This window comes from Littorina saxatilis, linkage group LG15 (assembly GCF_037325665.1).
Source record: "Littorina saxatilis isolate snail1 linkage group LG15, US_GU_Lsax_2.0, whole genome shotgun sequence".
NCBI classification, from domain to species: domain Eukaryota; kingdom Metazoa; phylum Mollusca; class Gastropoda; order Littorinimorpha; family Littorinidae; genus Littorina; species Littorina saxatilis.
In genome coordinates, this window is record NC_090259.1 from 25241222 (window position 1) to 25255735 (window position 14514).

General features: G+C 40.6%; 1 protein-coding gene across 10 annotated transcripts in view; it reads left to right on the forward strand.

Moving 5' to 3' along the window:
- LOC138948919 (E3 ubiquitin-protein ligase UBR4-like) overlaps positions 1 to 14514 on the forward strand; it is a 224267-nt gene that overhangs the window by 150225 nt on the left and 59528 nt on the right. For 8 of the 10 annotated variants that reach the window (XM_070320552.1, XM_070320554.1, XM_070320553.1 and 5 more), the window contains exons 77-83: positions 692 to 757; positions 5024 to 5204; positions 8298 to 8445; positions 11033 to 11118; positions 13099 to 13186; positions 13623 to 13751; positions 14387 to 14451. In XM_070320552.1, coding sequence (XP_070176653.1) covers positions 692 to 757; positions 5024 to 5204; positions 8298 to 8445; positions 11033 to 11118; positions 13099 to 13186; positions 13623 to 13751; positions 14387 to 14451 — 763 coding nt within the window. The remainder of the gene's footprint in view (positions 1 to 691; positions 758 to 5023; positions 5205 to 8297; positions 8446 to 11032; positions 11119 to 13098; positions 13187 to 13622; positions 13752 to 14386; positions 14452 to 14514) is intronic. The other 2 variants (XM_070320561.1, XM_070320562.1) reach the window with 1 other exon arrangement.

Below are 14514 nucleotides of genomic sequence, written 5' to 3' on the forward strand. Positions count from 1 at the left end.
TCTTTACCCGATCTTAATGTGCTTTTGTCAAAGGTAGATCGCTTGTTGCATCTTCCACTCTTTGATCTTCCGTAACGTAGTTCATTTAGATGATCAATAAAAGATTTCAGAACGTGTATCAATGAGCATGTTAGCTGCCGTCTTGAGCATAGCATGTCACGTTGCCTTACAATACATAGACTTCCTTTGAAGTTCTGAGTTGTTTTTGTTTTTTTACAATTAGAACTAAGATAGTTACTGTTTATGTTTTTGTGTGTGTTCTGTGTGTTTTTGTTAGATCGAATGTTCTTTTTTTTAGATTTGTTTAAGGATTATACCTACTCAGTACTGGATTTTTCTTCTCTCATTTGTTTATTTTGAAATTTACAGCATTCTGTGATATAAAATCAAAAGTTAGTAGATACAGGGATCATAGTTATTCACATGCTCTCCAATTTTGTTTGTTTATTTGTTTCATTGATGTCTCCCTGTCTTTAGTTATTTTTTGTGTGGGTGTGTGTGCTCATTTTTGTCGTTGATTGATTTGTCTGCTCAAAAACTAAATTGTGTTTTGTTATGATTTAATTCATCTGCTAAAGAAATATGTTTGACCCGTCTCTTTCCTTTGATTTTGAATTTATTTTCCCTTCATTAATCCCCTAGTATATGATATTGTAGACCGCATGTTAAACAAAAGGTCGTTGCCTATCAGTGCTTGCAGATGCTCAAAACCTCAAATCTAAGGCAAAGAAGAAAAAGAAGAGAGAAAGCAAAACAGGTATAGTTCCTGCGTTCTTCATTCCATTCTTGTTCTCTTCTGTTCACATTTTGTATTGTTTTCCCTCAGAAATCTTTGTTGTGTGTTTCTCTTACGCTCTCTTGTTTTATTCTGTTTGAATGGTTCTAGTGTGACCGTGTTTGGGAAGGGACTCAAAGACTTCCATATATATACATCTTGTGAAGTTTGTATCTGGATGCACATCACTGCATGTCCTCGTTTAGACTGTTTGGAATCAGTGTTTTGAAGTTAGCTGGATTACCTCACGTTAAAGCACAATATGTCTGCATGTTGTACACAAATATTAAAGAAACGGATAATTAATACAGTGGAACCTCCAATTTAGAACCTCCACAAATCTGGGGGGGGGGGTTGTATATGTATTGGGGAATATAAATAGTTGGGAATTTGGTTCTGCTTTCATTTTTTATCAGCAAACAACTATATCATATATCACTCTCATACCAATTAAGCACTTTTTGCTCAAAAGTTTATCTGAAGTGAGTTTCTCTGCAGAAACTATGAAGGACAAATCAAGCACAAAAATAATGGAAGGTATGGCAAAATGGCATCAACAAGAACAGATTTGACTCTGCTAAAATACCACTATATAGATTAGTATTTTTACATTAGTAAAGCGAGGTCAATTTTTATTGAGTCAAGAAGCAAACTAATACAAAGTATTCTGTAGAGATTACATTTGATCATTTGAGTCCTGTTTAGAATTCTTTGAACATATAGATTTGTAACATAAACGCATCACAGTTAACCCCTTCACTGCCACAGTATAACAGCATTTTGGTATTGCTGTGCGTCGGGGCAAATTTTGCTTTCTTCCGTAGGTTCACTAATCTGTTCACTGCTCAATCATTTATTGAGATATCTCTTAGATCTTTGGCATGTGGTTTGCTTACACCCTTGGCTATTTACACATTAACATGCTTCCATTTGAAACTTCTCGGTCTTCATCGGGGATTGACGCCCGACCAAAGGTAATTGAAGCCCTCCGTCGCTTCGCTCCGTCGGGCTTCAATTAGACTTTGGGAGGGCGTCAATCCACGATGAAGACCGAGAAGTTTCAAATGGAAGCATGTTAATGTTATTGTAATTCAATCTGACGACGATCTCTTTCCTGCTTTCATGCGGTTGTAAACAGACAGAATTGGTTCTGTTCTGTTCACACACTACTTTCAGTCCACCTACCTGCAAGGGTCAAGTCCCAAAAAATATGTCTCTGTATTCCTATCGTATCACTCTGCTCCTGTTTTGTTTTCTTTCACACAGATTTTCCCTTCTTTTTTGACGGGTTTCTGGACAGCAAACTCTAAAACAAATTTTTTTCATCACAAAAGCGATCTTTGGAATTGACTGACGTAGTCCGGAAGAATTCATGCATCAACTTACGTCACGTATTCGACGTCACGTATTCGACGTCATCACTTCGCATATCTTATGGTCTCGGTGTTTCGTTGGCCTTCATATTTCCTACTTGTAAAATGACCCTCAAAGCTAACCGAGACTAGTTTAGGCTGTATCAATGCGCCTCGCCAGCAGGTTGTTAATGGATTTTTTAGCGAGTGGTTATCGACAATTAATGACCGGTAATTTTTAATGAGTTGGGGCATTCTGACCAATCACAGGATCTGTTTCATTAAAACGCAAACTTGATTGAATTACAATATGTGATAACATGATCATTGGACTTTGTTTGTGATTGTTATAGTAAAAATCGATATAATGACCATTTTTGTCAAAAATTACAGTTTCCAAACTTTCACACACACACTGCAGCGCGTAAAACCGCAGAAAACACAGCTAAAACTGGTGTCAAACATCAGGTACTCACATTACAGCCCATAACAGTATTCTTCTGTGTGGTAATCCATAAATCACTTCTTGTAGAGCTTCCAGAACACTGTATCATTTGAAAACAGGTCTACGAGTTGATGTCCGACTTTCGGCCGCCATTTTGAATCTTATAGATCGGAAAAAACTTCTAAAAATGTTTTTACCACGTGGTACTAACTTATCTGAACGGTCAATGGGAAAGAACTGTGTTTAAACCCCTACAAGAAGTTGGACAGTGGTTACCTCCCATTTAGTTTTCACAAATGTCTTGAGAAGTGCTGATGTAAATACGTGTGGGCATATGACAAACCAAACATGACCACGTACCTAGTACGTGCTGGGCAGTAAAGGGGTTAATCATGTTGGGTTCATGTTTATGCTCAAACTTGTGTGCTAATACCTAGAGTCAGTATGAAAGGGTCCTTTTCTGTCACTTTTCCTTTCTTCTTTGTTTTGTTTCCACTGACTCTGTAGTCTCCAGACACTGTCAGGGACTGTCCTCTTGCAGTCTGCAAACTTGTGCATATGTTCACTCCAAATACACTTTTGTATCATACTCTCTTGTGTGTATAAGTTTGAATGTTACATGTATGCCCTTTAAAGAAAAAAAATGTTAAACTTTACCAACAGGCACATAATCTTTCCTTTTTGTTGAATCAACATTAGAGGTGATGACTAATGACAAAAATAGATCCTCCTTTATTGCATTTTGGGAGGTGTGGAGGTACGAAAGTAATATGATGCTGAAGATTTAAAAATAGCTTTTGAATACTGATGGCGAAACAAACTGAGCTTTTGAAATGCAGACAGAGAAAGAGACAAGGACAGAGAGAGAGAGAGAGAGAGAGAGAGAGAGAGAGAGAGAGAGAGAGAGAGAGAGAGAGAGAGAGAGAGAGAGAGACTGTCAAAATCGGCACATAATTTGATTTAAATTCATGCATGTCTGTGGTTTGTGTTCTTAAAACCCCTGTCTTTTATCAGTGTAATCTCACATGTAAACAATCCTAATCTCTGTTATTAACCAAGAGTTTGTAGTGGAGACTTACAAGATTGCCCCAGACACTGTCGAATGCGCAGCCATTCTCATACATTGTCAGTCTCTTGTTTTAGAAATGTACATCATTCATCAAATCACAAATACAAGAAGAAGTATACTTAATAATGACAGTCTGTCAGATACACAGTCTGTCAATGTGTATCATGGAAATCATATACTGTACATACAATTATAAACATTTGGTTCAATAAACCTCAACCTTGGAACACAGTCCACATGCAGTCTCTATCTTCAGTACTTATTTGCTGCTGTTTGAGTGCTAGGTGAAAGGCTTTCTTAAAGAAATTCACGCATGTAAATGACTAAGACTGTATAAGCATTGGAAGAAGTTAACATCATTAAAATGTGTGCACATTCCTTTATGTCACGTGCATGCATGTTATCATCCAAGAATACTGCACACATAACATTGACCGTGGAGAAATGTACATGTCATTGAGTTGATATGATCTGAAAGTCAACTTGTACTGTTTATTTTAAATGTTCTTGAAAACATTCATCACAAACAGATTTTCCGTACAAAAATCACTGTGGATATAGATGAGGAACAACCGTGTATGGTAGTTCAAGTGAGATATCAAGATAGTGAGTTATTGAATGAAAACAATGAAGACATGATATCAAAACTGCCTCTCCTTCTTTCTCTCGCTCTCCACCATCATTACCCCCCCACACACACACACACACACACACACAAAAGAGGAAATAAAAGAAGAAAAAGAGTAGTGATAGCTCTCATGTTGTCCCCAAGTCCAGATGTTTGAGAGGCATACAGGAGTTCGGGTGAGATGTAAAGATGGTTTTTTTAATCAATTAACGAACATATGGACACTAGGTTTCTAGTGAGAGCACACTTCCCTCTCCCTTCCCTCTACCACCACCCCCCCCCCCCCCCTCCCAACAAAAAAAAGCAATGGTAAGCTGTTCTGTAGTCATCAAGCCAAGATGTTTCAGAGGCATTCAGGATGTCAACAAGTGAGATGTCAAGCTGTTTTTTTTTATTCAATTAACAAAGATATGGACACTGGGTTTCTAGTGAGAGCACACTTCCCTCTCCCTCCCCTCTACCAACCCCCCCACCCCCCCCCCCCCCCCAAAAAAAAGCAATGGTAAGCTGTTCTGTATAGTCATCAAGCCAAGATGTTTCAGAGGCATACATGATACAGGAGTTCAAGTGAGATGTCAAGATGGTCTTTGAGTCAATTTACAAAACCATGGACATTGGGTCTCCAGTGAGAGCACAGGTCCCTCTTCCTAATCCCTCTCTCTTCTCTCTTCCTTCCCCTCCCTCCTAAAAAAAAAGGGATTGGTAAGCTCTTCTATAGTCTTCAACCCGAGGTGTTTGCGCTCATTGTGTGCAGATGATCCAGACTCAGACTTACCTCAGAAGTTTGACGAGAACCTGAGCAAGGAGCTGGTGGAGCTTCTGATTGGTCGCCTGGACACGCCCACACTGGTCAAGTTCGTGCGCACCTTCCTGCTGGAGTCCAACGCCTCCGGCAACCGCTGGCTGGCTCACTCTCTGGTGCTGCAGATCTACAGGTAATTCTGGGGTGTTTGTCTGTGGGTTTGTGTTTCGGTCTGTGTGTTCCTGTGTGCCTATACCTGCTGGAGTCTAACACATCCAGGGTTCGTACAGAGTCCTTGAACCCTGGAAAACTCCTTGAAAATTGGAAAACCTTTTCCAGGCCTTGAAAAGTGCTTGAAAATAGAGTTTTGTTAAATAGTCATTGAAAAGTACTTGATTTTTCCAAATTGTTGTCTATACATTTCGTCAGCAGCTTGTCTTATTTAAAAAAAAAATGCAACCCCCTTTTTTTTCGTCAAATACAGTACACATTTTGGGAGAATAAAAGATCGAGTGAAAACGAAAGCAGATGAACTATTACTAGTCACCCGTAGTTGCTTCCCTTCCCGGAAGTTGGCAAGGGAAACAACTACGGAATGACTAATAGAAATTCACCAGAAACTTGATGACTTGAAAAACTGAAGGTAAGCTTGGTGCTTTGCATTAATTTGGGGAAAATCATGTCCTTGAAAAGCATTTATTTGGTCCTGGAAATGTCCTTGAAAACTCCTTGAATTGTATCAGCTCTGCCCTGCAGGAACCCTGCACATCTTGCACACTCTCTGGTGCTGCAGATCTACAGGTAATTCTGGGGTGTTTGTCTCCGTGTCTTTGTTGGTGTCTGTCTGTCTGTGCGTACCTTTTTGCTGGAGTCCAACATCTCTTCCACACTCTGGTTCTATAGATCTACAGGTAGTTCTGTCTCTGTCTATCCGTTCATGTGCGCCTTCTTGTTGAAGTCTGAAGCCTAGCAACCGCTGGCTGGCACTCTCTGTGGTGCTGCAAATCTACATGTAATTGTGGGGTCTTTGTCTTCGTGTCTGTCTGCATGTGTATCTGTCTGTTCGTGCACGCCTTCCGGTTGGAGTGTAACGCCTCAGACAATGGCTGGTTGGCACACTCAAGCTGGTGCTTCAGTGCTACAAGTAATTCTCGGGTATTTGTTTGGGTGTCTGTCTGAGTGTCTGTCTGTGCGTGCCTTCCTGTTTGAGTCTTTACACCTCTGGCACATTCTCTTGTGCTGCAGATCTACAGGAAATTCTGGGGAGTACTTCTCTCTCTGTGTCTGTCTCTGTCATTTTTTTTCTTTCTTTTTTCTTTGTGTTTGAGTGTAACACCTCTGGTGCATTCTTTGGTGCTGCAGATCTACTGGTAAATCTTGGATATTTGTCTCTGTGTCTGTCTCTGTGTCATTTTGTGTGTCTTGTCTGTTTGTGTTTGAGTCCAACACCTCAGGCACATTCTGTGGTGCTGCAGATCTACAGGTAATTGTGGTGAATTTGTCTGTGAGTCTGTCTCTGTGTTTGTCTGTTTGTGCGCACCTTTTAACTGGAGTCCAGGGGCGGATCAGTTGCTTTGTAAGGGGGGGTGCACTTTGAATCGAAAGTGAATGTGATGGGCGCGAAGCGCCCGAATTTGCTAGGGGGGTCCAGGGGCATGCCCCCCCGGAAAACATTTTGGCTCAAAGAAGCAAAATGGTGCCATCTGGTGCCATTTGAACTTATAAATGGTCATAGAATCAGCTTTCCAAATTTTTTTTATTTTTATTTTTTGCTGGAGGGGGGGTGCACGTGCACCCTGTGCACACCCCACCCCCCCCCTCGTCCGCCCCTGGAGTCTTAACCCCTTCGACAATAGCTGGCTGGCACACTCTGGTTTTGCAGATCGACAGGTAATTGTGGCTTCTGTGTGTGAGGTTTTGATTGTATTTGAGATTGCAAGGAGATTGGCAACAATTTGACTGAATATATATTCTCCTGGTAGTTCTCACAAATCAAGTTTGGCTACATCTTGTGGAGTGATATTTATGATAAGCATTAATTGAATCAGAATGTCTCCCTATAAATCTGTAAAAAAAATGTTTCAAGGAAACATACAGTGGAGTCCGGGTACAACGAATCTCAAGGGAGATGCATTTTAGTTCGTTATATCAGTAATTCGCTGTAGAGTTTTCAACCCTAAATGGCCTTAAGACCAAGTTTTCCCACTCACCTTCAAATGATCGTCCCATCGATCTTTCCTTGGAGAGTACAATCTCTGCTTCATAATATAATCCATAGAGGCATAGTTCAAATGTTCACTTTACTGTCACAATTTTAGAAGTAAAATTTAAAAAGTCGTGTAAAAGCATATACAAATGTACATTCTGATCAATCTCCGATTTCATGGTGTCCACCAGTTCTGGTGCATGTACTACCCTGGCCAAGTTTCCTCTCAAGACATCAAAGAGACCGCCCCATAGGTTAAACTCCCCATAGGTTAAACTCGGTCACTGACCCGGGAGTGACCCGGGTGCAGGAAGTGTTTCCTCTCTCATAAAGGGGAACCACCTCTCATAGCTAAAACTGGGTCAATGACCCCTGGGAAGAAGGTCACAGTGTCTATAAACAAGGCCACCCAGCTATCACAATGGACCTGCCTTTGATCTGCCTCACACTTGTAGCCTTGTGACTTTTTAGAGCACAGTCATAGCTTAGCAGCTGATTGGAATAGTGAAAACACAGGTGGCTGTTCCGTGCACCTCCCGCTGTTTGTTCAGAGTTCGCTCAGAGTTCGCTCATCACGGGATGTGCATTTATGTTTGTGTATTTTTGTGTATTTTTGTCTTTGGAGACAATTATTGACATGAGTTCGTTGTAGCCTTGTGACTTTTAGAGACAAAACGGCTCTGGGGCGATGAAAACGTGTTTGTTATAAGAGGGGTTCGTTATGCAAATGAGTTCAAAAGGTTCGTTGTGGCCGGAAAGTAACAAGTAAGAAATAGAAGGCTGTCTGCCGGGAAATTAATGGCAGTTCGTTAAAAGCGGGATTTCGTTATACCCAGGTTCGTTATACCTGGACTCCACTGTAGTTTGTATTAAAGCAGCTTTTAAAAACTTTGATGTTGCTTCGATGATGTTGTGATTGCTGATATAGTAAAAAAGGGATTCAGGTTTTGACAGTAGCTTTGTGCTGTCTTTTTTTTCAGGCAGCTTTTAAGTCTTTGTTTTGCATTTTTTCAGACAGGAGAAACTATTCATCAATGTACTGCTTACCACTGAATGTACATTTTTACTGTGAAATTTCAGGAACTCAACCGCCAACGAACAGGAAGCCTTGCTTGACCTGCTGTGGGGATTGTGGGAAGAACTTCCTGTGTACGGTCGCAAAGCGGCCCAGTTTGTCGACCTGCTGGGCTTCTTTGTGCTCAAGACGCCCAGTCTGTCCGAACAAAAGGTTGGTTCTTGTTGCACAGTGCTTGGTGTTTTGTTACAGTCAAACCTGTCCATAAAGACCACCCAAGGGACCCCCCCCCCCCCCCCCCCAAAGGGGTCGCTTTAGACAGGTGGTCACTATGGGAAGATGAATTATATTGAAAAACAACTCGTTTTGTTTTGTTTAATTTGGTTTCGGATTGTAGGATCCTATGAGTCTGGTAGTGGCTGGGGATTGTTTTTCTATTTACGTTAGTTGCGTTATTTTATTTTTTTCCACAAAAATGTATTTGACAGAGTGACTTTGGTAACGGGTAGGTCAGTTATCAAATAAATGGATGAGTCTGTCAGGGAATGACTTAATTAGAATGAATGGCAGATCACAGCTCTAGTTAGAATGAATGGCAGATCACAGCTCTAGTTAGAATGAATGGCAGATCACAGCTCTAGTTAGAATGAATGGCAGATCACAGCTCTAGTTAGAATGAATGGCAGATCACAGCTCTAGTTAGAATGAATGGCAGATCACAGCTCTAGTTAGAATGAATGGCAGATCACAGCTCTAGTTAGAATGAATGGCAGATCACAGCTCTAGTTAGAATGAAAATGGCAGATCACAGCTCTAGTTAGAATGAATGGCAGATCACAGCTCTAGTTAGAATGAATGGCAGATCACAGCTCTAGTTAGTATGAATGGCAGATCACAGCTCTAGTTAGAATGAATGGCAGATCACAGCTCTAGTTAGAATGAATGGCAGATCACAGCTCTAGTTAGAATGAATGGCAGATCACAGCTCTAGTTAGAATGAATGGCAGATCACAGCTCTAGTTAGAATGAATGGCAGATCACAGCTCTAGTTAGAATGAATGGCAGATCGCAGCTCTAGTTAGAATGAATGGCAGATCGCAGCTCTAGTTAGAATGAATGGCAGATCGCAGCTCTAGTTAGAATGAATGGCAGATCACAGCTCTAGTTAGAATGAATGGCAGATCACAGCTCTAGTTAGAATGAATGGCAGATCACAGCTCTAGTTAGAATGAATGGCAGATCACAGCTCTAGTTAGAATGAATGGCAGATCACAGCTCTAGTTAGAATGAAAATGTCAGATCACAGCTCTAGTTAGAATGAATGGCAGATCACAGCTCTAGTTAGAATGAATGGCAGATCACAGCTCTAGTTAGAATGAATGGCAGATCACAGCTCTAGTTAGAATGAATGGCAGATCACAGCTCTAGTTAGAATGAATGGCAGATCACAGCTCTAGTTAGAATAAATGGCAGATCACAGCTCTAGTTAGAATGAATGGCAGATCACAGCTCTAGTTAGAATGAATGGCAGATCACAGCTCTAGTTAGAATGAATGGCAGATCACAGCTCTAGTTAGAATGAATGGCAGATCACAGCTCTAGTTAGAATGAATGGCAGATCACAGCTCTAGTTAGAATGAATGGCAGATCACAGCTCTAGTTAGAATGAATGGCAGATCACAGCTCTAGTTAGAATGAATGGCAGATCACAGCTCTAGTTAGAATGAATGGCAGATCACAGCTCTAGTTAGAATGAATGGCAGATCACAGCTCTAGTTAGAATGAATGGCAGATCACAGCTCTAGTTAGAATGAATGGCAGATCACAGCTCTAGTTAGAATGAATGGCAGATCACAGCTCTAGTTAGAATGAATGGCAGATCACAGCTCTAGTTAGAATGAATGGCAGATCACAGCTCTAGTTAGAATGAATGGCAGATCACAGCTCTAGTTAGAATGAATGGCAGATCACAGCTCTAGTTAGAATGAATGGCAGATCACAGCTCTAGTTAGAATGAATGGCAGATCACAGCTCTAGTTAGAATGAATGGCAGATCACAGCTCTAGTTAGAATGAATGGCAGATCACAGCTCTAGTTAGAATGAATGGCAGATCACAGCTCTAGTTAGAATGAATGGCAGATCACAGCTCTAGTTAGAATGAATGGCAGATCACAGCTCTAGTTAGAATGAATGGCAGATCACAGCTCTAGTTAGAATGAATGGCAGATCACAGCTCTAGTTAGAATGAATGGCAGATCACAGCTCTAGTTAGAATGAATGGCAGATCACAGCTCTAGTTAGAATGAATGGCAGATCACAGCTCTAGTTAGAATGAATGGCAGATCACAGCTCTAGTTAGAATGAATGGCAGATCACAGCTCTAGTTAGAATGAATGGCAGATCACAGCTCTAGTTAGAATGAATGGCAGATCACAGCTCTAGTTAGAATGAATGGCAGATCACAGCTCTAGTTAGAATGAATGGCAGATCACAGCTCTAGTTAGAATGAATGGCAGATCACAGGCATTGGAGCTCTGATTTTTGCTTTTCATCATTTTGAAATCCCAAAACAGATAAGTGCTAACGTTCCAAAATAGCAAGAAATGTTCTTGTTTTTTCATCATCTTGTTTTATTTGCTGTTCTTTTAGATTTTGCTTTTCGTGATTCCTTCAAAGGGACTATACAGGATTGATAATACTTGTGTGGGATGTCTCTTGGCATAAAGAATTGATTCTTGCAAACATACATAAAAACTTCTGTTAATGGATGAATATTAATATTATTTTTCTATGATGCAGATCCAGAGCTACTTGGAAAAGGCAGTGTCTTTGCTGAGAGGGCAGAACAATGTGCTCGCCAACCATCCCAACGCCTCCATTTACAAGTCAGTTTAACCCTTCCTGTCTTCTCGTAGTTTACACTTGATAAACCACTTGCTGAATTTGAGCCACTTGACTGTTGTACACTAATCGTCATAACAAAATCCCGTAGTTTGGTAATGGCTAGTTCTATTGCTTTTAAATTTGACATGAATATTGTTAATACAATTGCAAAGGAGTGTGTAAAATATCATGGCGTTTTGATGGACGTACTGGAACTCTTTAGAAAAGTTTGATTAAACTGTAATAACTCTTTCTGTATAGTTGCAAAAATTCAGCATTTTGCACACTTCAACACAAATGAATATTACGATTAGGGATCAATTTTGGTACAAAAGCAACAACGCTCTTGGGTGATATGGAAATGTGAACGCGAAACAACAATTACGAAAAACAGGTCTTCCAACATCAAAACCAAGTCCAGCACAGCAGACTGAACTGGCACGCTTTGTATCGCTGTGAGTGACGTGACGATTAGTGTAGAAAGTTTTCGTAACTTTTATTTTTTGTTTTTGCTGTGTTTGTACAAGTGAGTTGTTACACGCGTGTGCCCATTATTGTAATTTTATTTCCTGGACTGGGTGGCCGAGTGGTAACGCACTTGCACTCGGAAGCGAGAGGTTGCGAGTTCGACCCTGGGTCAGGGTGTTAGCAATTTTCTCCCCCCTTTCCTAACCTAGGTGGTGGGTTCAAGTGCTAGTCTTTCGGATGAGATGAAAAACCGAGGTCCCTTCGTGTACACTACATTGGGGTGTGCACGTTAAAGATCCCACGATTGACAAAAGAGTCTTTCCTGGCAAAATTGTATAGGCATAGATAAAAATGTCCACCAAAATACCCGTGTGACTTGGAATAATAGGCCGTGAAAAGTAGGATATGCGTCGAAATGGCTGCGATCTGCTGGCCGATGTGAATGCGTGATGTATTGTGTAAAAAAATTCCATCTCACACGGCATAAATAAATCCCTGCGCCTTGAATATGTGCGCGATATAAATTCAGACCTGTTTACCCTTACGATTTTGGCGTAATTTATTACGATTTTCTGCAAAAAATACGCCATTCCGCTATCCGTGTCAAGACTACGATTTTCATAAATAAAAAAAAAAGTAAAAAAATAAAAAAATAAATTTAAATTTTTTTATTAATTCACATGTTTGGCATTGTTTTTTTCAATGGCAAAATGGGGTGAAAAAGCACAGGACTGACCAGAGATCATGTCTGTCTGATGAGACGCTGGAGAGCCTTATTCTAGTGGTGAAGTCTCGCCCTCACTCATTCGGCAAGTGGAAGTACAGTAGAGAAGCGCTTGACTCACTGAAAAAGGCCTACTACGAGCAAAAGAAAAAGAATCAGTGATGCATGTGCTTTTGATGTGATCTTCTTTGAAATTATGATGACTACAAAAACTGACTGATGTGTTTTGTTTGTGAATGATGGATATATGTGCATGATTGCGTTTCGCAGACACAGTTGTCATGTGCGTTGTAATTGGTGACGAATGCTGGATGATTACTATTTTTGTGCCAGGATTACTATTTTTGGGGCTGAGCATTACTCCAAAACACTTATGGGGGTAAACAGGTCTGTAAATTGCATAAAACATTTTAAAAAATCAAAAAAAAATCCCTGCGCTTAGAACTGTACCCACGGAATACGCGCGATATAAGCCTCATATTGATTGATTGATTGATTGATTTCCTGTTTGACTGTAACTTTGATGAAACAGCCCTTGCTCGTTTTGGTTTTGCCTAATATAACATGGTTTTTATAACTTTGACGCAAGGTGTTAATGTATTCCTAACACACTGAGTAACGGTAAATTAAAATAGGCATGAATTATCAAATGACATGTCTCACAAAGAGATATGTCTTAGTAATTTCAGGCGCTGCACTTAATGTTACAAAAAAATGTAAGAAAAGAGGAACTGATCCTTTCTTTAATCTCAGCTGACGGCATGTGTAAGTGTGTGTTTGTGTGGTGCAGCATGTTGCAAGGCCTGGTGGACTTTGACGGCTACTACCTGGAGAGTGACCCCTGCCTGGTCTGCAACAACCCGGAGGTGCCCTACACCGTGAGTAGCCACACCTTTTCTATTTGTTCCCAGGATTTCAGCCGCACATCTATGATTTTAGGTTGGTTACCAAAATATAGGTGAATTTAAGGCATAAGAACAGATTGATATCGTTTCAAGAGAAAAGATTTGGTGCCTAGGGCCGGTTTCATCTAGGGTCAGAAACACGTACAGTCGGTTACAGTAAATTAGCTTCATGAGAACTTGTTGCTATCATTTCAAGAGAACAGGTTTAGGGTTTTGTTGCCTGGTGAGCAGACTGATGAAGCTGTTCAGTTCAGCTGCTGCCAGAATGTCGGATACCAAACAAGGGTGCAGCAAGAAAATGACAATAATTGCAACAAATTGGTCACAAAGTCACAGAGAGAAGTTGCAACTGTTTTGATATGGTGTTTTGGCGTTTGTCATTTACACTGTGTGTGTTGTGTTGTGACAGAACCTGAAGCTGTCAGCAGTGAAGGTGGACTCCAAGTTCACCACCACCACGCAGATCGTCAAGCTGGTGGGAAGTCACACCATCTCCAAGATCTCTCTCCGCATCTCTGACCTCAAGAGAACCAAGATGGTCAGTGGATAGATAGAGAGATAGATAGATAGATAGATAGAAAGATAGAAAGATAGATAGATAGATAGATAGATTAATAGATAGATAGATAGACAGACAGACAGACAGACAGACACACACACACACACACACACACACACACACACACACACACACACACACACACACACACACACACAGACACACACACACACAGACACACACACAGAAAGAGAGAGAGAGAGAGGGAGGGATAGATAGATGGATACAGACTGCTTGAATTAATTGATGGGAATATGCTTGAATTAATTGATGGAAATAATTGTTTCATTGGAAACGTTGCTTTGTTGAAATATGACTTGTTAACGTTTTAGCTTTCTTTCATAGCATGGTGGTCAGGTGAGGCGATAGCAAACAATTTTCCCAGTAGAAGAAAAGAGAATTCTGAATTCTATGTCACTTGGAGTTTTATGGATCCACCGACAATCAAACAAAACTTTAGAAAACTATCATGAAGGGAAAAGAGGATGATAAAGGGGTACTTGATTATCCAGGCTAACGCAGGGTTGTCTGTGAATCTTTCTTCTGTTGGTCGAGGTTGGCTAACTGAACTCTGTGTGATGAAATCCGTTGTGACATTCTCTTTACTCTTGTAGGTGAGGACTCTGAACATCTACTACAACAACCGCTCTGTGCAGGCCGTTGTTGAACTGAAAAACAGGTGAGGGCATTGCTGCTATGTGTGTGCACAATCTTTGAATCATTTTTAAGCTGTTTGGTCAAA